The sequence below is a fragment of the Oncorhynchus masou genome, chromosome 10, assembly GCF_036934945.1.
Source record: "Oncorhynchus masou masou isolate Uvic2021 chromosome 10, UVic_Omas_1.1, whole genome shotgun sequence".
Classification (NCBI taxonomy): domain Eukaryota; kingdom Metazoa; phylum Chordata; class Actinopteri; order Salmoniformes; family Salmonidae; genus Oncorhynchus; species Oncorhynchus masou.
This window is the reverse complement of record NC_088221.1, coordinates 14,954,825-14,968,195: the sequence shown is the minus strand read 5'-3', so window position 1 is coordinate 14,968,195 and position 13,371 is coordinate 14,954,825. Positions and strand designations below refer to the sequence as shown.

The window sequence follows — 13,371 nt, the reverse complement described above, 5'->3', positions numbered from 1 at the left end:
TGTTTTTGTTTTGGGGGGGGGGGTTATTCAAAATCACACTTTGTTAATAGAAAAACATCCTACATTTGATGATTTAAGTCCTCAACAATCCTTTAACAACATCAGGAGACCACCTTTGAGTTCTGGGAAATATCTAAGACGTTTAGAATTTGGGGTGTAGTTACCCTTTAAATAAACTGTGCACCAGCCAGAGACCATTGTTTGGTTAGCTGTGTTTCTGTAGCGCTTGTGTGATTGCAGAGTTTGCAAAACAAATGGCCACCGGATTGATACAAATAATCATGACATTATCCTGCCAGGTAGGCACAACCCATTGGAACCCCTGCCCAGTTGACTACTTTGACTACTTTAAAATGGCGGAAGCATTTGTAGAAGCCCACAATGGCACTGCCTATGCTAAAACGGCCTTTTGGCCACTAGAGGCCTTTGTCTTTCTCTATGGGCCCTACAGCAGGTAGAGGAAGTAAAGGTCAGCCAGTAGTAGGTATCCATGGATACATCGTAAGAGGCTTCAACACAGGGCCTGACTCCAGAGAGCAGGCTGGTTTATATAACAGTCAGTTGACTGGAAAGAAATTAGTATAATGGACAGGAGAATGCTACTTATCTTGGTACTGTGGCCAATAATGATTTAAATGATGGTTATACTAAACAAATGCCGGTTTCCCGGACCCAGACTATATATAAGCCTATTTCTGCTTTTGCTGTCCAGAAATAGGCTTAATCTGGGTGTGGGAAACCAGCTCCTGGTGACTATGCAAATTAGCAGGCTTACCCTGTCCTTACGCAACCAACTCAATAAGAACTACATGACCACAGGCCTTTCCTACATCATCTAATCCCCATTACCCTTTCACTTATATATGTCAATTTGGCTTTTCAGGAAACCTCTATTTCACGAATGCTTTCCTGACGGAGACCTATGTGGAGGTTCTGCGCTTGAACACCACTTTCCGGCGTGTGCTGTTGAAGACTCAAGTGGACATGCCACGCCACATCGTGGTCGACCCCAAAAACAGATATCTGTTCTGGGCAGATTACGGACAGAACCCCAAGATTGAGCGAGCTCTGCTGGACGGGACCAACCGCACTGTGTTGGTGTCGTCTGGGATTATAACCCCGCGAGGTCTGGCTCTGGACTACCAGACTGGATATGTCTACTGGGTGGATGACTCTCTGGATATGATAGCCCGGGTCAACCCTCAGGGGGGCGAGACAGAGGTAGTCCGGTTTGGGAGTCGTTACCCGACTCCCTATGGCATCACTGTGTTTGAGACTAGCATCATCTGGGTGGACAGGAACCTGAAGAAGGTGTTCCAGGCCAGTAAGGAGCCTGGCAGTACAGAGCAGCCTACAGTCATCAGAGACAACATCAACATGCTGAGAGACGTGACCATCTACGACCAGCGTATCCAGCCCAGCTCGGCCCAGCAGCTCAACAACAATCCCTGCCTGGAGACCAATGGAGGCTGTGCCCACTTCTGCTTCGCCCTCCCCGGGAACCAGACCAAGAAGTGTGGCTGTGCCTTTGGCAACCTGGGGACGGACAACAAAGGCTGTGTGGTGTCGCGGGATGATTACCTCATCTATACAACAGAGAGTACGGTGCAGAGCCTGCATTTGGACACGGACGACCACGGACTGCCCTTCCCTGTGGTCAATGTGCCCGGCACCTCTGTGGCCCTGGACTTTGACCGCACAGACAATAGGATCTACTTCACCCAGAGCTCAGGGGCTGGGAGCAGCAAGATTAGCTTCATCAGTCTTTCCTCTCCTACCTCACCTCCAGTAGTGGTGGCTTCAGGTAAGACACTTAACAGCTAGATTTGTTTTGTTATGTTACAAAATCATACTGTAATGAATTATCTGGTTTCACCTTTTTTTGTGCTATTTGCTTATTTGACATTTCTACATTACGTGTTGTGTTTTGTGTCCATGCAGATCTTGGAGCTCCTGATGGTATCGCCTATGACTGGATCAACAAAAGGATTTACTACAGTGACTACATCAACCAGACTATCAGCTCCATGGCAGTGGACGGGACACAGAGATCCATCATCGCTCATGTGCCTCGGCCTAGAGCCATAATGCTGGATCCCTGCAGGGGGTAAGACTGGCCAGAAATGCCAAGAATGCTAATACCGTTTCTTCCTTCTGTTGTGATAACAAGAGCACTCACTCAGTATCACACATTCAGCATGTGTTGAATGTGCACAATCACTGACAAACAATGGGTAAACTCGTCTTCTTCCATGCCACACAGATATATGTACTGGACAGACTGGGGGACGAATGCGAAGATTGAACGTTCTACTTTGGGAGGGAACTTCAGGGCAGAGATTGTAAACAGTAGTCTGGTGTGGCCCAATGGGCTGACCCTGGACTATGAAGAGCAGAGACTGTACTGGGCAGACGCCAGCCTGTAAGACCCTCTTATAAAGCTACCTTCTTCTCACAAGTCATTCGTTGTCCTTTCATGTTGATGCTAAAGATATGTGCTGGTTTTGGTTATCAGACAGAAGATTGAGCGCTGCTCTCTCACCGGGGCCAATCGGGAGGTCATCGTCAGCACAGCCATTTACCCTTTCGCCATGACCATGTATGGCCAGTACATCTACTGGACTGACTGGAACACACGCAGTATCTACCGGGCTAACAAGCATGATGGTTCTGACCAGAGGGTGATGACCCAAAACCTTCCATCCAGGCCTATGGACGTCCATGTGCTGGCCAGCAACAAGCAGCAACAGTGCAACAGCCCATGTCAGCAGTTCAACGGAGGCTGCAGTCACATCTGTACCCCAGGTACTAGAAGTTAGGCCCTGTTCCTCAAGTTTTCTAGAAGCAGGCTGTAGTTTCTGAGCTAAATGTCGGAGTTGGACCAAACTTCCATTGAGAATGTGATCTTCTCTAGCATCCTATTGTTTTGGTGTTGTAATGTTGTTTTGGGATCATATGAGTTGGGCTGTGGTACGCCTGTCTGTCATACCCCCCCATCCGTCTGATGCCTGTCCCCTTTTCCCTCTCCGCAGGGCCCCAGGGTGCTGAGTGTCAGTGTCCCTCAGAGGGTCGCTGGTACCTGGCCGACAACAAGCACTGTATCCCTGACAACGGGACCCGCTGCCAGGAGGGCCAGTTCACCTGTATGAATGGACGCTGTATCCGTGCTCAGTGGAAGTGTGACAATGACAATGACTGTGGGGACGGAAGCGACGAACTGGAGAGAGTCTGTGGTATGGGGCTCAGTGGCCTGTTTTCTCAAATCATATTTGTTTGTCTCGTCTATTTAGAAATATCTTGCAATGTGATGATTTTGCATGTCTTGAATGTGGTTGTGATTACAGCTAATTATGATTGATTTATCACTGCACCTGTTCTGTCCTTCACTCTCTGAACTACTCTTAACTGTCTTTAACATGCTGCCTCTAACCAGCCTTCTGTTTCTCACTACAACAAACATTTACAGGATCCAAGAATGATTACCAAACTTCCGGTGTGTATGCTTGCAGTTCACTAATCTATTGTAGCTATTTAGTGCTGCTTGTTTTGTTCTACTGACCCCATCCTAAACTAATGAATACATGTACTTACATCTTACATGCAGTCCAAGTGCAAATGGCAGCCGCATTTATTGCCTTGTCAGGTAAAGCCCGCCTCTATATTGTACACCAGTCCATCTTCACCTGCTCTCCCTGTCCATTGGCTAGAGCTCTGATAATGTTGTATCTGGTTCGATTGACAGCCTTCCACACCTGCGAGCCCACTGTGTTCACTTGTGGGAATGGTCGCTGTGTGCCCTACCACTACCGCTGTGACCACTACAACGACTGTGGGGATAACAGTGATGAGGTAGGCTGCCTGTTCAGTCCGTGCGATCCCAACACTGAGTTCCCCTGCAACAACGGACGCTGCATCGCCAAGGACTACATCTGCAATGGCATCAACAACTGTTATGACAACGGCACCTCGGACGAACAAAACTGCCGTAAGTCCTCAAACCAAAACTTGGTTACAAATCTAAAGTAATAAGATTAGTTCATGAAGATTAGATATGTTTTTGTGTTGTAAAAGTCACTAAAAAGTATACAGTACCAGTCAAAAGTTTGGACACACCTACTCATTCAAGTTGTTCTTTTTCTTTTGACTATTTTCTACATTGTAGAATAATAGTGAAAACATCAAAACTATGAAATAACACATGGAATAATGTAGTTACTAAAACAAGTGTTTTACAAATCTAAAAACAAATCATTCTTCAAAGTAGCCACCCTTTACCTTGTCGACAGCTTTGCACACTCTTGTCATTCTCTCAACCAACTTCATGAGGTAGTCACCTGGAATACTTGAATACTTGGAATTCCTACGGTCTTGAAGGAGTTCCCACACTCATTGGCTGCTTTTCCTACGCTCTGCAGTCCAACTCATCCTGAACCATCTCAGTTGGGTTGAGGTTAGGTGATTGTGGAGGCCAGGTCTTCTGATGCAGCGCTCCATCACTCTCCTTCTGGTCAAATAGCCCTTACACAGCCTGAATGTGTGTTTTGGGTCCAGTTGAAAAACAAAGGATAGTCCCACTAAGTGCAAACCAGATGCCGTATCACCTCAGAATGCTGTGGTAGCCATGCTGGTTATGTGTGCCTTGAGTTCTAAATAAATCACTGACAGTGTCACCTGCAAAGCACCCCCACAACATCACACCTCCTCCTCCATTGCTTTACGGTGTCAAGTGTCAGTTGTGCAGAGTTGAGGACGGAGTCAGGCGCAGGACACAGAACTGAGTAAAATAACATACTTTACTCTGAAAAATAATCAGCCAATAAATCCACGCAGGGATAACAAACCCTAACACAAATGACTAACACAAAACCAGGAACAATCACGCACAAAACATAATGAGAACCAGAGTGTTAAGTAGGGAAATAATAATAACGTAATGGGAACCAGGTGTGTACAATCACGACATAACAAATGGAAAAAGATACGTGGATCGGTGGCAGCTACAAAGCCGGTGACGACGACCGCCGAACGCCGCCCGAACAAGGAGAGGCACCAACTTCGAAGGAAGTCGTGACATATGGTGGGAACCACACATGCAGAGATCATCCGTTCACCTACTCTGAGTCTCACAAAGACACAGCGGTTGGAACCAATAATCTCAAATTTGGACTCATCAGACCAAAAGACAGATTTCCACCGGTCAACTGTCCATTGCTTGTATTTCTTGACCCAAGAAAGTCTCTTCTTCTAATTGGTGTCCTTTTGCCTGCACCCGCATGCCCGACGAGCATCACCACCCTGGATGGTTCCGACCTTGAATATGTGGACATCTATAAGTACCTAGGTGTCTGGCTAGACTGTAAACTCTCCTTCCAGACTCATATCAAACATCTCCAATCGGAAATCAAATCTAGAGTCGGCTTTCTATTCCGCAACAAAGCCTCCTTCACTCACGCCGCCAAACTTACCCTAGTAAAACTGACTATCCTACAGATCCTCGACTTCGGCGATGTCATCTACAAAATTGCTTCCAACACTCTACTCAGCAAACTGGATGCAGTTTACCACAGTGCCATCCGTTTTGTCACTAAAGCACCTTATACCACCCACCACTGCGACTTGTATGCTCTAGTCGGCTGGCCCTCGCTACATATTCGTCGCCAGACCCACTGGCTCCAGGTCATCTACAAGTCCATGCTAGGTAAAGCTCCGCCTTATCTCAGTTCACTGGTCACGATGGCAACACCCATCCGTAGCACGCGCTCCAGCAGGTGCATCTCACTGATCATCCCTAAAGCCAACACCTCATTTGGCTGCCTTTCGTTCCAGTACTCTGCTGCCTGTGACTGGAACGAATTGCAAAAATCCCTGAAGTTGGAGACTTTTATCTCCCTCACCAACTTCAAACATCTGCTATCTGAGCAGCTAACCGATCGCTGCAGCTGTACATAGTCTACTGGTAAATAGCCCACCCATTTTCACCTACCTCATCCCCACACTGTTTTTATTTATTTACTTTTCTGCTCTTTTGCACACCAATATCTCTACCTGTACATGACCATCTGATCATTTATCACTCCAGTGTTAATCTGCAATATTGTAATTATTCGCCTACCTCCTCATGCCTTTTGCACACAATGTATATAGACTCCTCTTTTTTCTACTGTGTTATTGACTTGTTAATTGTTTACTCCATGTGTAACTCTGTGTTGTCTGTTCACACTGCTATGCTTTATCTTGGCCAGTTTGCAGTTGCAAATGAGAACTTGTTCTCAACTAGCCTACCTGGTTAAATAAAGGTGAAATAAAAAATAAATAAAATAGTAGTAGTTTCTTTGCAGCAAATTGACCATGAAGGCCTCATTCATGCAGTCTCCTCTGAACAGTTGATATTGAGATGTGTCTGTTACTTGAACTGTGTGAAAAGTTTATTTGAGCTGAAATCAGAGGTGCAGTTATTTGCCGATTTCTGAGGCTGCTAACTCCAACAAACTTATTACCAGAACTCAGGACAAGATCCAGTTGCAGACCGTTCAATCACAGGAGTTTATTTACACAACAGGGGACAGGCAAACAACAGGTCAATCGCAGGCAGAGTTTGGTAATTCAGGGCAGAGTCTATAAGGTACAGAACGGCAGGCAAGCACAGGTTCAGAGCAGGCAGAATGGTCAAAACCGGAAGAACTAGAAAACACGGACTAAAGAGAACAGGAGTACCGAAAAGAGGAAAGAGGAGACAGAGGCCTGTGAGACAGACGTTTAATCCTTGATACATGAAAAGTGTGATGTATACGGAGGGTGCGGGCAACAGAAGACGAACAGCAGAGGGGCTAAGAATCTTAGAGATGGGGAAAGGTCTGGTAAAACAGGGGGAAAGTATGCAGGAACCCAAGTGGATCTTCTGCTCGAGACGATAGCCGGGTTCCGGTGGCGGTCTACTTGTCGTCGATACCTGAAGGTGGTCTTGAGAAAAACCGGCCGGGCTCTCTTCCAGATACGGCGACAGGGAGGGTGTTGCAGGCGTATTCCATACACATGAGTTGCTGCCTCCAGGTGGTGGGGTTGGCGCAGACGAGGCAGCGAAGACAAGCTGGCTGACGACCCAATGAGTATGCAGAATGGCTTCCAGAACCGGGACAAGAACTGAGGACCATGGTCAGAGACCATGTCCAGCGGAAGTCCATGGATCCGGAGGACGTGCTGCACCATGTGCTGGACCATCTCCTTGGCTGAGGGTAGCTTAGGGAGGGGAATTTAATGGCCGGCTTTGGAAAACATGTCCACCACCGCAAGGATAGGGGTGTTGTCATCAGACAGTGATGAAGTTCAGAGATACATGTGACCATGGACGGTCAGGGACAGGAAGTGGTTGAAGGATGCCAACAGGAGCTTGCCGAGGAGTCTTATTATGAGCACAGACAGTGCAGGCGGCGACGAACGCGGAGATGTCCGGGACCATGGTAGGCCACCAAAAGCGGTGTTGAACAAAGGTCAGGGTCCGACGGGAGCCAGGGTGACAGGCAAGCCTGGAGGAATGAGCCCATTCCAGGATCCAGGGAGCGGCAGCGTCTGGGACGAACATCTGGTTAGCCGGCCCCCCAGATGAGCGCAGCAGCCAGACACGTGGTAGGAAGGATTGTCTCAGGGTCTGAGAGGGTAGCAGCGGGGCTATAGTGGCGTGAAAGCGCATATACCTTAACATTCTTGGACACCGGGCGGTAAGAGATGGTAACATTAAAACGTGTGAAAAACAGGGCCCATCGAGCTTGCCTGAAGTTGAGACTCTTGGCGGTGCGGAGATATTCCAGGTTCTGGTGATCCGTCCACACAATGAATGGATGTTCCGCCCCATCTAACCAGTGCCTCCACTCCTCCAACGCCATCTTCACTGTTAGTAGTTCTCGATTTCCCACATCGTAATTCCTCTCTGTGGTGTTAATACGATGGGAGAAGAAGGCGCAGGGCTGTAGCTTAAGGTCCAGAGCAAAACACTGGGACAGAACAGCCCTGACGTCCGAAGCATAGACCTCCACCACAATCTGAAGGGACGGGTCCGGATGGATTAATATAGGAGCTGTGGTGAAGCTGTGCTTAAGGTCCAGGAGCGCCCTGTCAGCAACTGGGGACCACGTAAAATTGACTTTGGGAGAGTTGAGTGCTGATTAGGGGAAGCCAGGGTGCTGTAACCCCAGATAAAACGGCGATAGAAATTGGCAAATGCCAGGAAGCGTTGCAGCTACACTCTGGATGTGGGTTGGGGCCAATCCACCATGGCTCTCACCTTTCCGGGATCCATCTGCACATTCCCAGCAGCAATGATGTATCCAAGGAAGGAGATGGTGGAGCGATGGAATTCGCATTTTTCTGTTTTCACAAAAACCTGGTTTTCCAGGAGACGCTGGAGGATTTGTCGGCCTTAGAGAACGTGTTCTTGAGCTGAGCGGTAAAAGACGAGGTTGTCGTCGAGGTAGATGAACATGAACTGGTTCAACATGTCGTAGAGAATGTCGTTAACCAAGGCCTGGAACACAGCAGGAGTGTTGGTCAGACCGAATGGCATCACCAGGTATTCGTAGAGTCTGCTAGCTGTGTTGAAGGCTATCTTCCACTCGTCACTTCACCGTACCACACCAGATTAGAGAAAATGGTGCCCCCCTAGAGCGGCTCGAAAGCTGAGGCGAGTAGCGGGTAGCGGTTCTTAACAGTGATGTCATTGAGGCCCAAGTAGTCGATGCGCGGGCGCAGTCTTCTTCCTAGCCCACAGGAAGATGTCCCGGGCAGGCTGCGCCGACTTCAGGCAATGAGTGTGGCAGAACGGTCTCCAGCCCATGATAGCACCAGCAGTCCAGTCGATGAGAGGATTGTGACGCTGGGGCCATGACCATGGGTACCCGAGGAGATTTGATGAGCATGAACTGTATAGTCTGACACTCACAGGTTGATAGGAGTGGTATTGTTGGTGACTCTGCCTATAGAGCGCCCATCCACCGCTCTAACGTCCATGGGATTGGAGAGGGGCTGAGTGGGGATGCCCAGCTCTGACACCAGGGTAGTGTCCATGAAACTCTCATCGGCCCCAGAGTCAATGAGTATCCAGAAAGATTTTGACTGGTCGCACCATGGAGAGAAGGACGGGTAAGGGGAGAAGGAAAATTCTCCATATCGCCCACCAGATTACTCATACTTACTGATGAGCCTGGTCTTTTAATGGACAGGTAGACACGTAATGAATACAGACAATTCTTGGTGTTAAGTTAGCGTAAACGTTCGGCTGGAGACAACCTAGCTCTGCCGAGTTGCATCGGCTCCGAAAGAGGCGAGTCTGCAGACCTCGGAGACTCTGCAGACCTCGGGGAACTCAGATAACCTTGGATTCTCTCTGAAAAGTAGATGCCAGGGACTTCCAGGATTCCTCATAGGCGAGGTGGGATCCTTGTGTAAATGAGTGGGACTGGAATCAGATCTCCTTTCCCTCCTACGTTCCCAGAGCCGCCCATCGATCCAGATGGTCAAGGCGATGAGCGACTCGAGATCCATAGGCAGCTCCCAGGCTGCAAGCTCATCTTTTACCTCCTCTGATAATCCGTGGAGGAGCATGTCGAACAGGGATTCCTGGGTTCCAGGCACTCTCAGCAGCCAACGTGCGGAAATCAACAGCATAGTCTGCCACATTGCGGGAGTCTTGACGAAGCTGGAGTAACTTCCGGGCAGCCTCTCTTCCGGATAACGGAGAATTGTTGTTCCCACACTGCCCTAGCCCGGTTGAGGGCCCTCCCGGACATCGGCGTTATGAGGTATGCTACTGTTACTGTTGTGGCTGGCTGCCTAACAGACAATCCACCAAATTGTTCCAGCAATGTATTCAACCCTTCCAAAAGACCTCGAAGTAACTCATTGTGTCTCCCAATGGTGGCTCCTTGGGAAGAAACGGCGTTGCGGAGCTGGTCCGAGTCTGGTGGGTCAGTCATGGCCAGTTCGTACTATCGGGGTGTGACACATGTGGAGATCATCTGTTCACTTACTCTGCATCTCACAAAGACACGCCGGTTGGAACCAAAAATCTACAATTTGGACTCATCAGAACAAATGAAAGATTTCCACTGGTCTAATGTCCATTGATCATGTTTCTTGGCCCAAGCAAGTATTTTCTTCTTATTGTTCTTAGTGTCCTTTAGTAGTGGTTTCTTTGCAGTAATTTGACCATGAAGGCCTGATTCACACAGTCTCCTCTGAACAGTTGATGTTGAGATGTGTCTGTCACTTGAACTCTGTGAAGAATTTATTTGGGCTGCTGGTAACTCTAATGAACTTATCCTCTGCAGCAGAGGTAACTCCAGGTCTTCCTTTCCTGTGGCGGTCCTCATGAGAGCCAGTTTCATCATAGCGCTTGATGGTTTTTGTGACTGCACTTGAAGAAACTTTCAAAGTTCTTGAAATTTTCCGGATTGCACTGACCTTCATGTCTTAAAGTAATGATGGACTGTCGTTTCCCTTTGCTTATTTGAGCTGTTCTTCTCATAATATGGATATCTTCTTTATACCAACCCTACCTTGTCACAACACAACTGATTGGGCCAAAGCATTAAGAAGGAAATAAATTCAAAAAATGTACTTTTAACAAGGCACACCTGTTCATTGAAATGCATTCCAGGAGACTACCTCATGAAGCTGGTTGAGAGAATGTCAAAAGTGTACAAAGCTATAATCAAGGCAAAGGGTGGCTACTTTGAAGAATCCAAATATAACATTTGTTTGACACTTTTTTGGTTACTACATGATTCCATATGTGTTATTTCATAGTATTGATATCTCCACAATTATTCTACAATGTAGAAAATAGTAAAAATGAAGAAAATCCCTTGAATGAGTAGCTGTGTCCAAACTTTTGACTGGCACTGTATACTAAAATATATATACTCAACAATAACACCAATCCTCTTCTTGTCATGTATCTCAGCGGAGCGAACATGTCAGCCAGAACACACTAAGTGTACATCCACCAACATCTGCATCCCCCGCTCCTACCTGTGTGACGGGGACAATGACTGCGGGGACATGAGTGACGAGAGCCCTACACACTGTGGTGAGTTCCCCAGGCCTGTTCTGTACAGTAAGGGCGCGTCCGAAATGGCCCCCTATGCCCTTATATAGTGCACTATATAGGGAATAGTGTGCCCTTTTGGAAGCACAATAACTGGCTTTTGAGAGGAGAGTGACCCCTAAATGACCTTACCATGTCTGTTTCTCCCCTTCCAGCCACCTCCACATGTGCCCAGAACGAGTTCCGCTGTTCCAGTGGCCGCTGTATCCCAGCCCATTGGTACTGTGATGGGGGTACCGACTGTGCTGACGGCTCCGATGAGCCTTCCTCCTGTAGTACGTACCACAGCTCTCCTTCACTCACTATGCTAAGCAAGAGAGATTCAACTAGGTTCTCAGAATGAAGTTATTATTCATTTGTTCTCCTGAGTTGAAGAGTTGTGAATGATTGGTTTATTTTCTGTGTGTGTGTGCGTGCGTGCTGTTGGTGATGTGTCAGTAGTGTATGCCTTTGTTAGTGATGTGGTCAGTCAGTCAGTCCGGCCTCCCACTGTCTGCCACATTCCTCCATAGTGAAGCCCACTAGTCTCCCCTGACAAACACAGCCCCTCCCCTTTCCTCCCTTCATTTCCTCTCTTCCTTTCCTCGCTACCTTTCCTATCTTCCTTTCCTCTTCCTTTTGTCCCAGGGTAATTACACAGCCTCACTTTATCTAGTGTTTCAATGGAACACCATAGATTGGAATGTGGAGGAGATACCGTGACTATTTTGATAGCTTCACTTGCTTAATTTTGGTTCCGATATGCATTACCTGTTGTCTTTACTAGTTGAAGTCAATCAGAACATGTAAAGGGAAGTTTTAAGTGACTGACATATTTGTATTTAGAGGACAATAGTATTCTAATTGTAATCAGTTTTCGCATGGTTTGCTTTGACCTTTGATTCCTTGCAGCCACCCTGGTGAGAACCTGCAACACTGACCAGTTCCCCTGTGACGACGGCAGGTGCATCGCTTCCTCCTGGATCTGCGACGGGGACAATGATTGTGGAGACATGAGTGACGAGGACCAGAGACACAACTGTGGTGAGTGTGAATTCCTCTCCTCTACCTCCTCTCTCTCTCTCTCTCTCTCTCTCTCTCTATCAGGAGTCAGACACTGAGGGATCAGGATACATGCTGGGTTTGTGGGGGGTGGATACTGGCTCTTGTTGAAGGTCTCCGGCCAGAGTCCAAGGAGCTCACATTCCTGATTTCCCCTGCCTCACTCATTACTTTGTGTCTGTCGCAGCTCCCAGGCTCAGGGTGGAACTAAACTATTATGTCATCCCTCACCAATGTGGGCTCTGACAATAAGGAGCCTGGAGCGCATGGCTTCAGCGCACCACGGGCCTCGGCAGGAGTCTCACTTCAAACAATAGGGCTCAATCACATTAGATGGATAGGAAACCGAAGTCACGGCTAGAGGTCCTGAAATACACTTAGGAATGTTTGGACTGCGAGAAATTTCAGGTCCCGTCTCGGGAGTCTTCATAATCGTGAAACGTCTCTAATTTGGCGTCATTTATCCTGCCCCCCTCTGTTTTGTTAGACAACCGCACATGCTCAGCTTTGGAGTTTACCTGTGTGAACAACCAAGCGCCACAGCGGAAGTGCATCCCTCGTGATTGGGTGTGTGACGGCGATGCGGACTGTGCGGACGCGTTGGACGAGCATCAGAACTGCACGCGCAGATCGTGTGGCGTCAGCGAGTTCACCTGCAGCAACGGCCTCTGCATACGCAGCTCCTACAGGTTTGGCAACTCGGACTTGACAGAGACATAACAATGACATTTGTCAGATGTCTTGAATGATTCACTGTTCAGTAGATGATGAGACTACAGTGTGAGTGTGTGGACTGGGCAGCAGCACCCCCTGGTGTACGGCGAAGTACACTGAGTGACTGATGTGTTTGATGGCAGGTGTGACCGGAGGAATGACTGTGGGGACAGCAGTGACGAGCAGGGCTGCACCTACCAGCCGTGTCAGCAGCACCAGTTCACCTGTCAAAACGGACGCTGTGTGTCCCGCGACTTCATATGTGACGGGGACAACGACTGCGGGGACGAGTCCGATGAGCTTGACCACCTGTGCCGCATGCCACCGCCTACGTGCCCCCCCGGGCAGTTCAGGTGTGACAACGGACACTGTGTCCCGATCTTCAACGTGTGTGACCGTACCGACGACTGCTCAGACAACAGTGACGAGAAGGGCTGTGGTGAGTGCATGATATCTTAAAAGCAATAAAACATATTAAGTTATGTAAAAACATAAACTACAACGCCCATATAGCATTT

At 48.1% G+C, this 13,371-nt stretch overlaps 1 protein-coding gene across 1 annotated transcript in view; it reads left to right on the top strand.

Moving 5' to 3' along the window:
- lrp2a (low density lipoprotein receptor-related protein 2a) overlaps positions 1-13,371 on the top strand; it is a 66,802-nt gene that overhangs the window by 35,316 nt on the left and 18,115 nt on the right. The window contains exons 40-50 of the mRNA XM_064975977.1: positions 884-1,804; positions 1,942-2,107; positions 2,264-2,422; positions 2,516-2,805; positions 3,033-3,233; positions 3,743-3,985; positions 10,955-11,080; positions 11,254-11,373; positions 11,990-12,121; positions 12,627-12,828; positions 12,997-13,292. Coding sequence (XP_064832049.1) covers positions 884-1,804; positions 1,942-2,107; positions 2,264-2,422; positions 2,516-2,805; positions 3,033-3,233; positions 3,743-3,985; positions 10,955-11,080; positions 11,254-11,373; positions 11,990-12,121; positions 12,627-12,828; positions 12,997-13,292 — 2,856 coding nt within the window. The remainder of the gene's footprint in view (positions 1-883; positions 1,805-1,941; positions 2,108-2,263; positions 2,423-2,515; positions 2,806-3,032; positions 3,234-3,742; positions 3,986-10,954; positions 11,081-11,253; positions 11,374-11,989; positions 12,122-12,626; positions 12,829-12,996; positions 13,293-13,371) is intronic.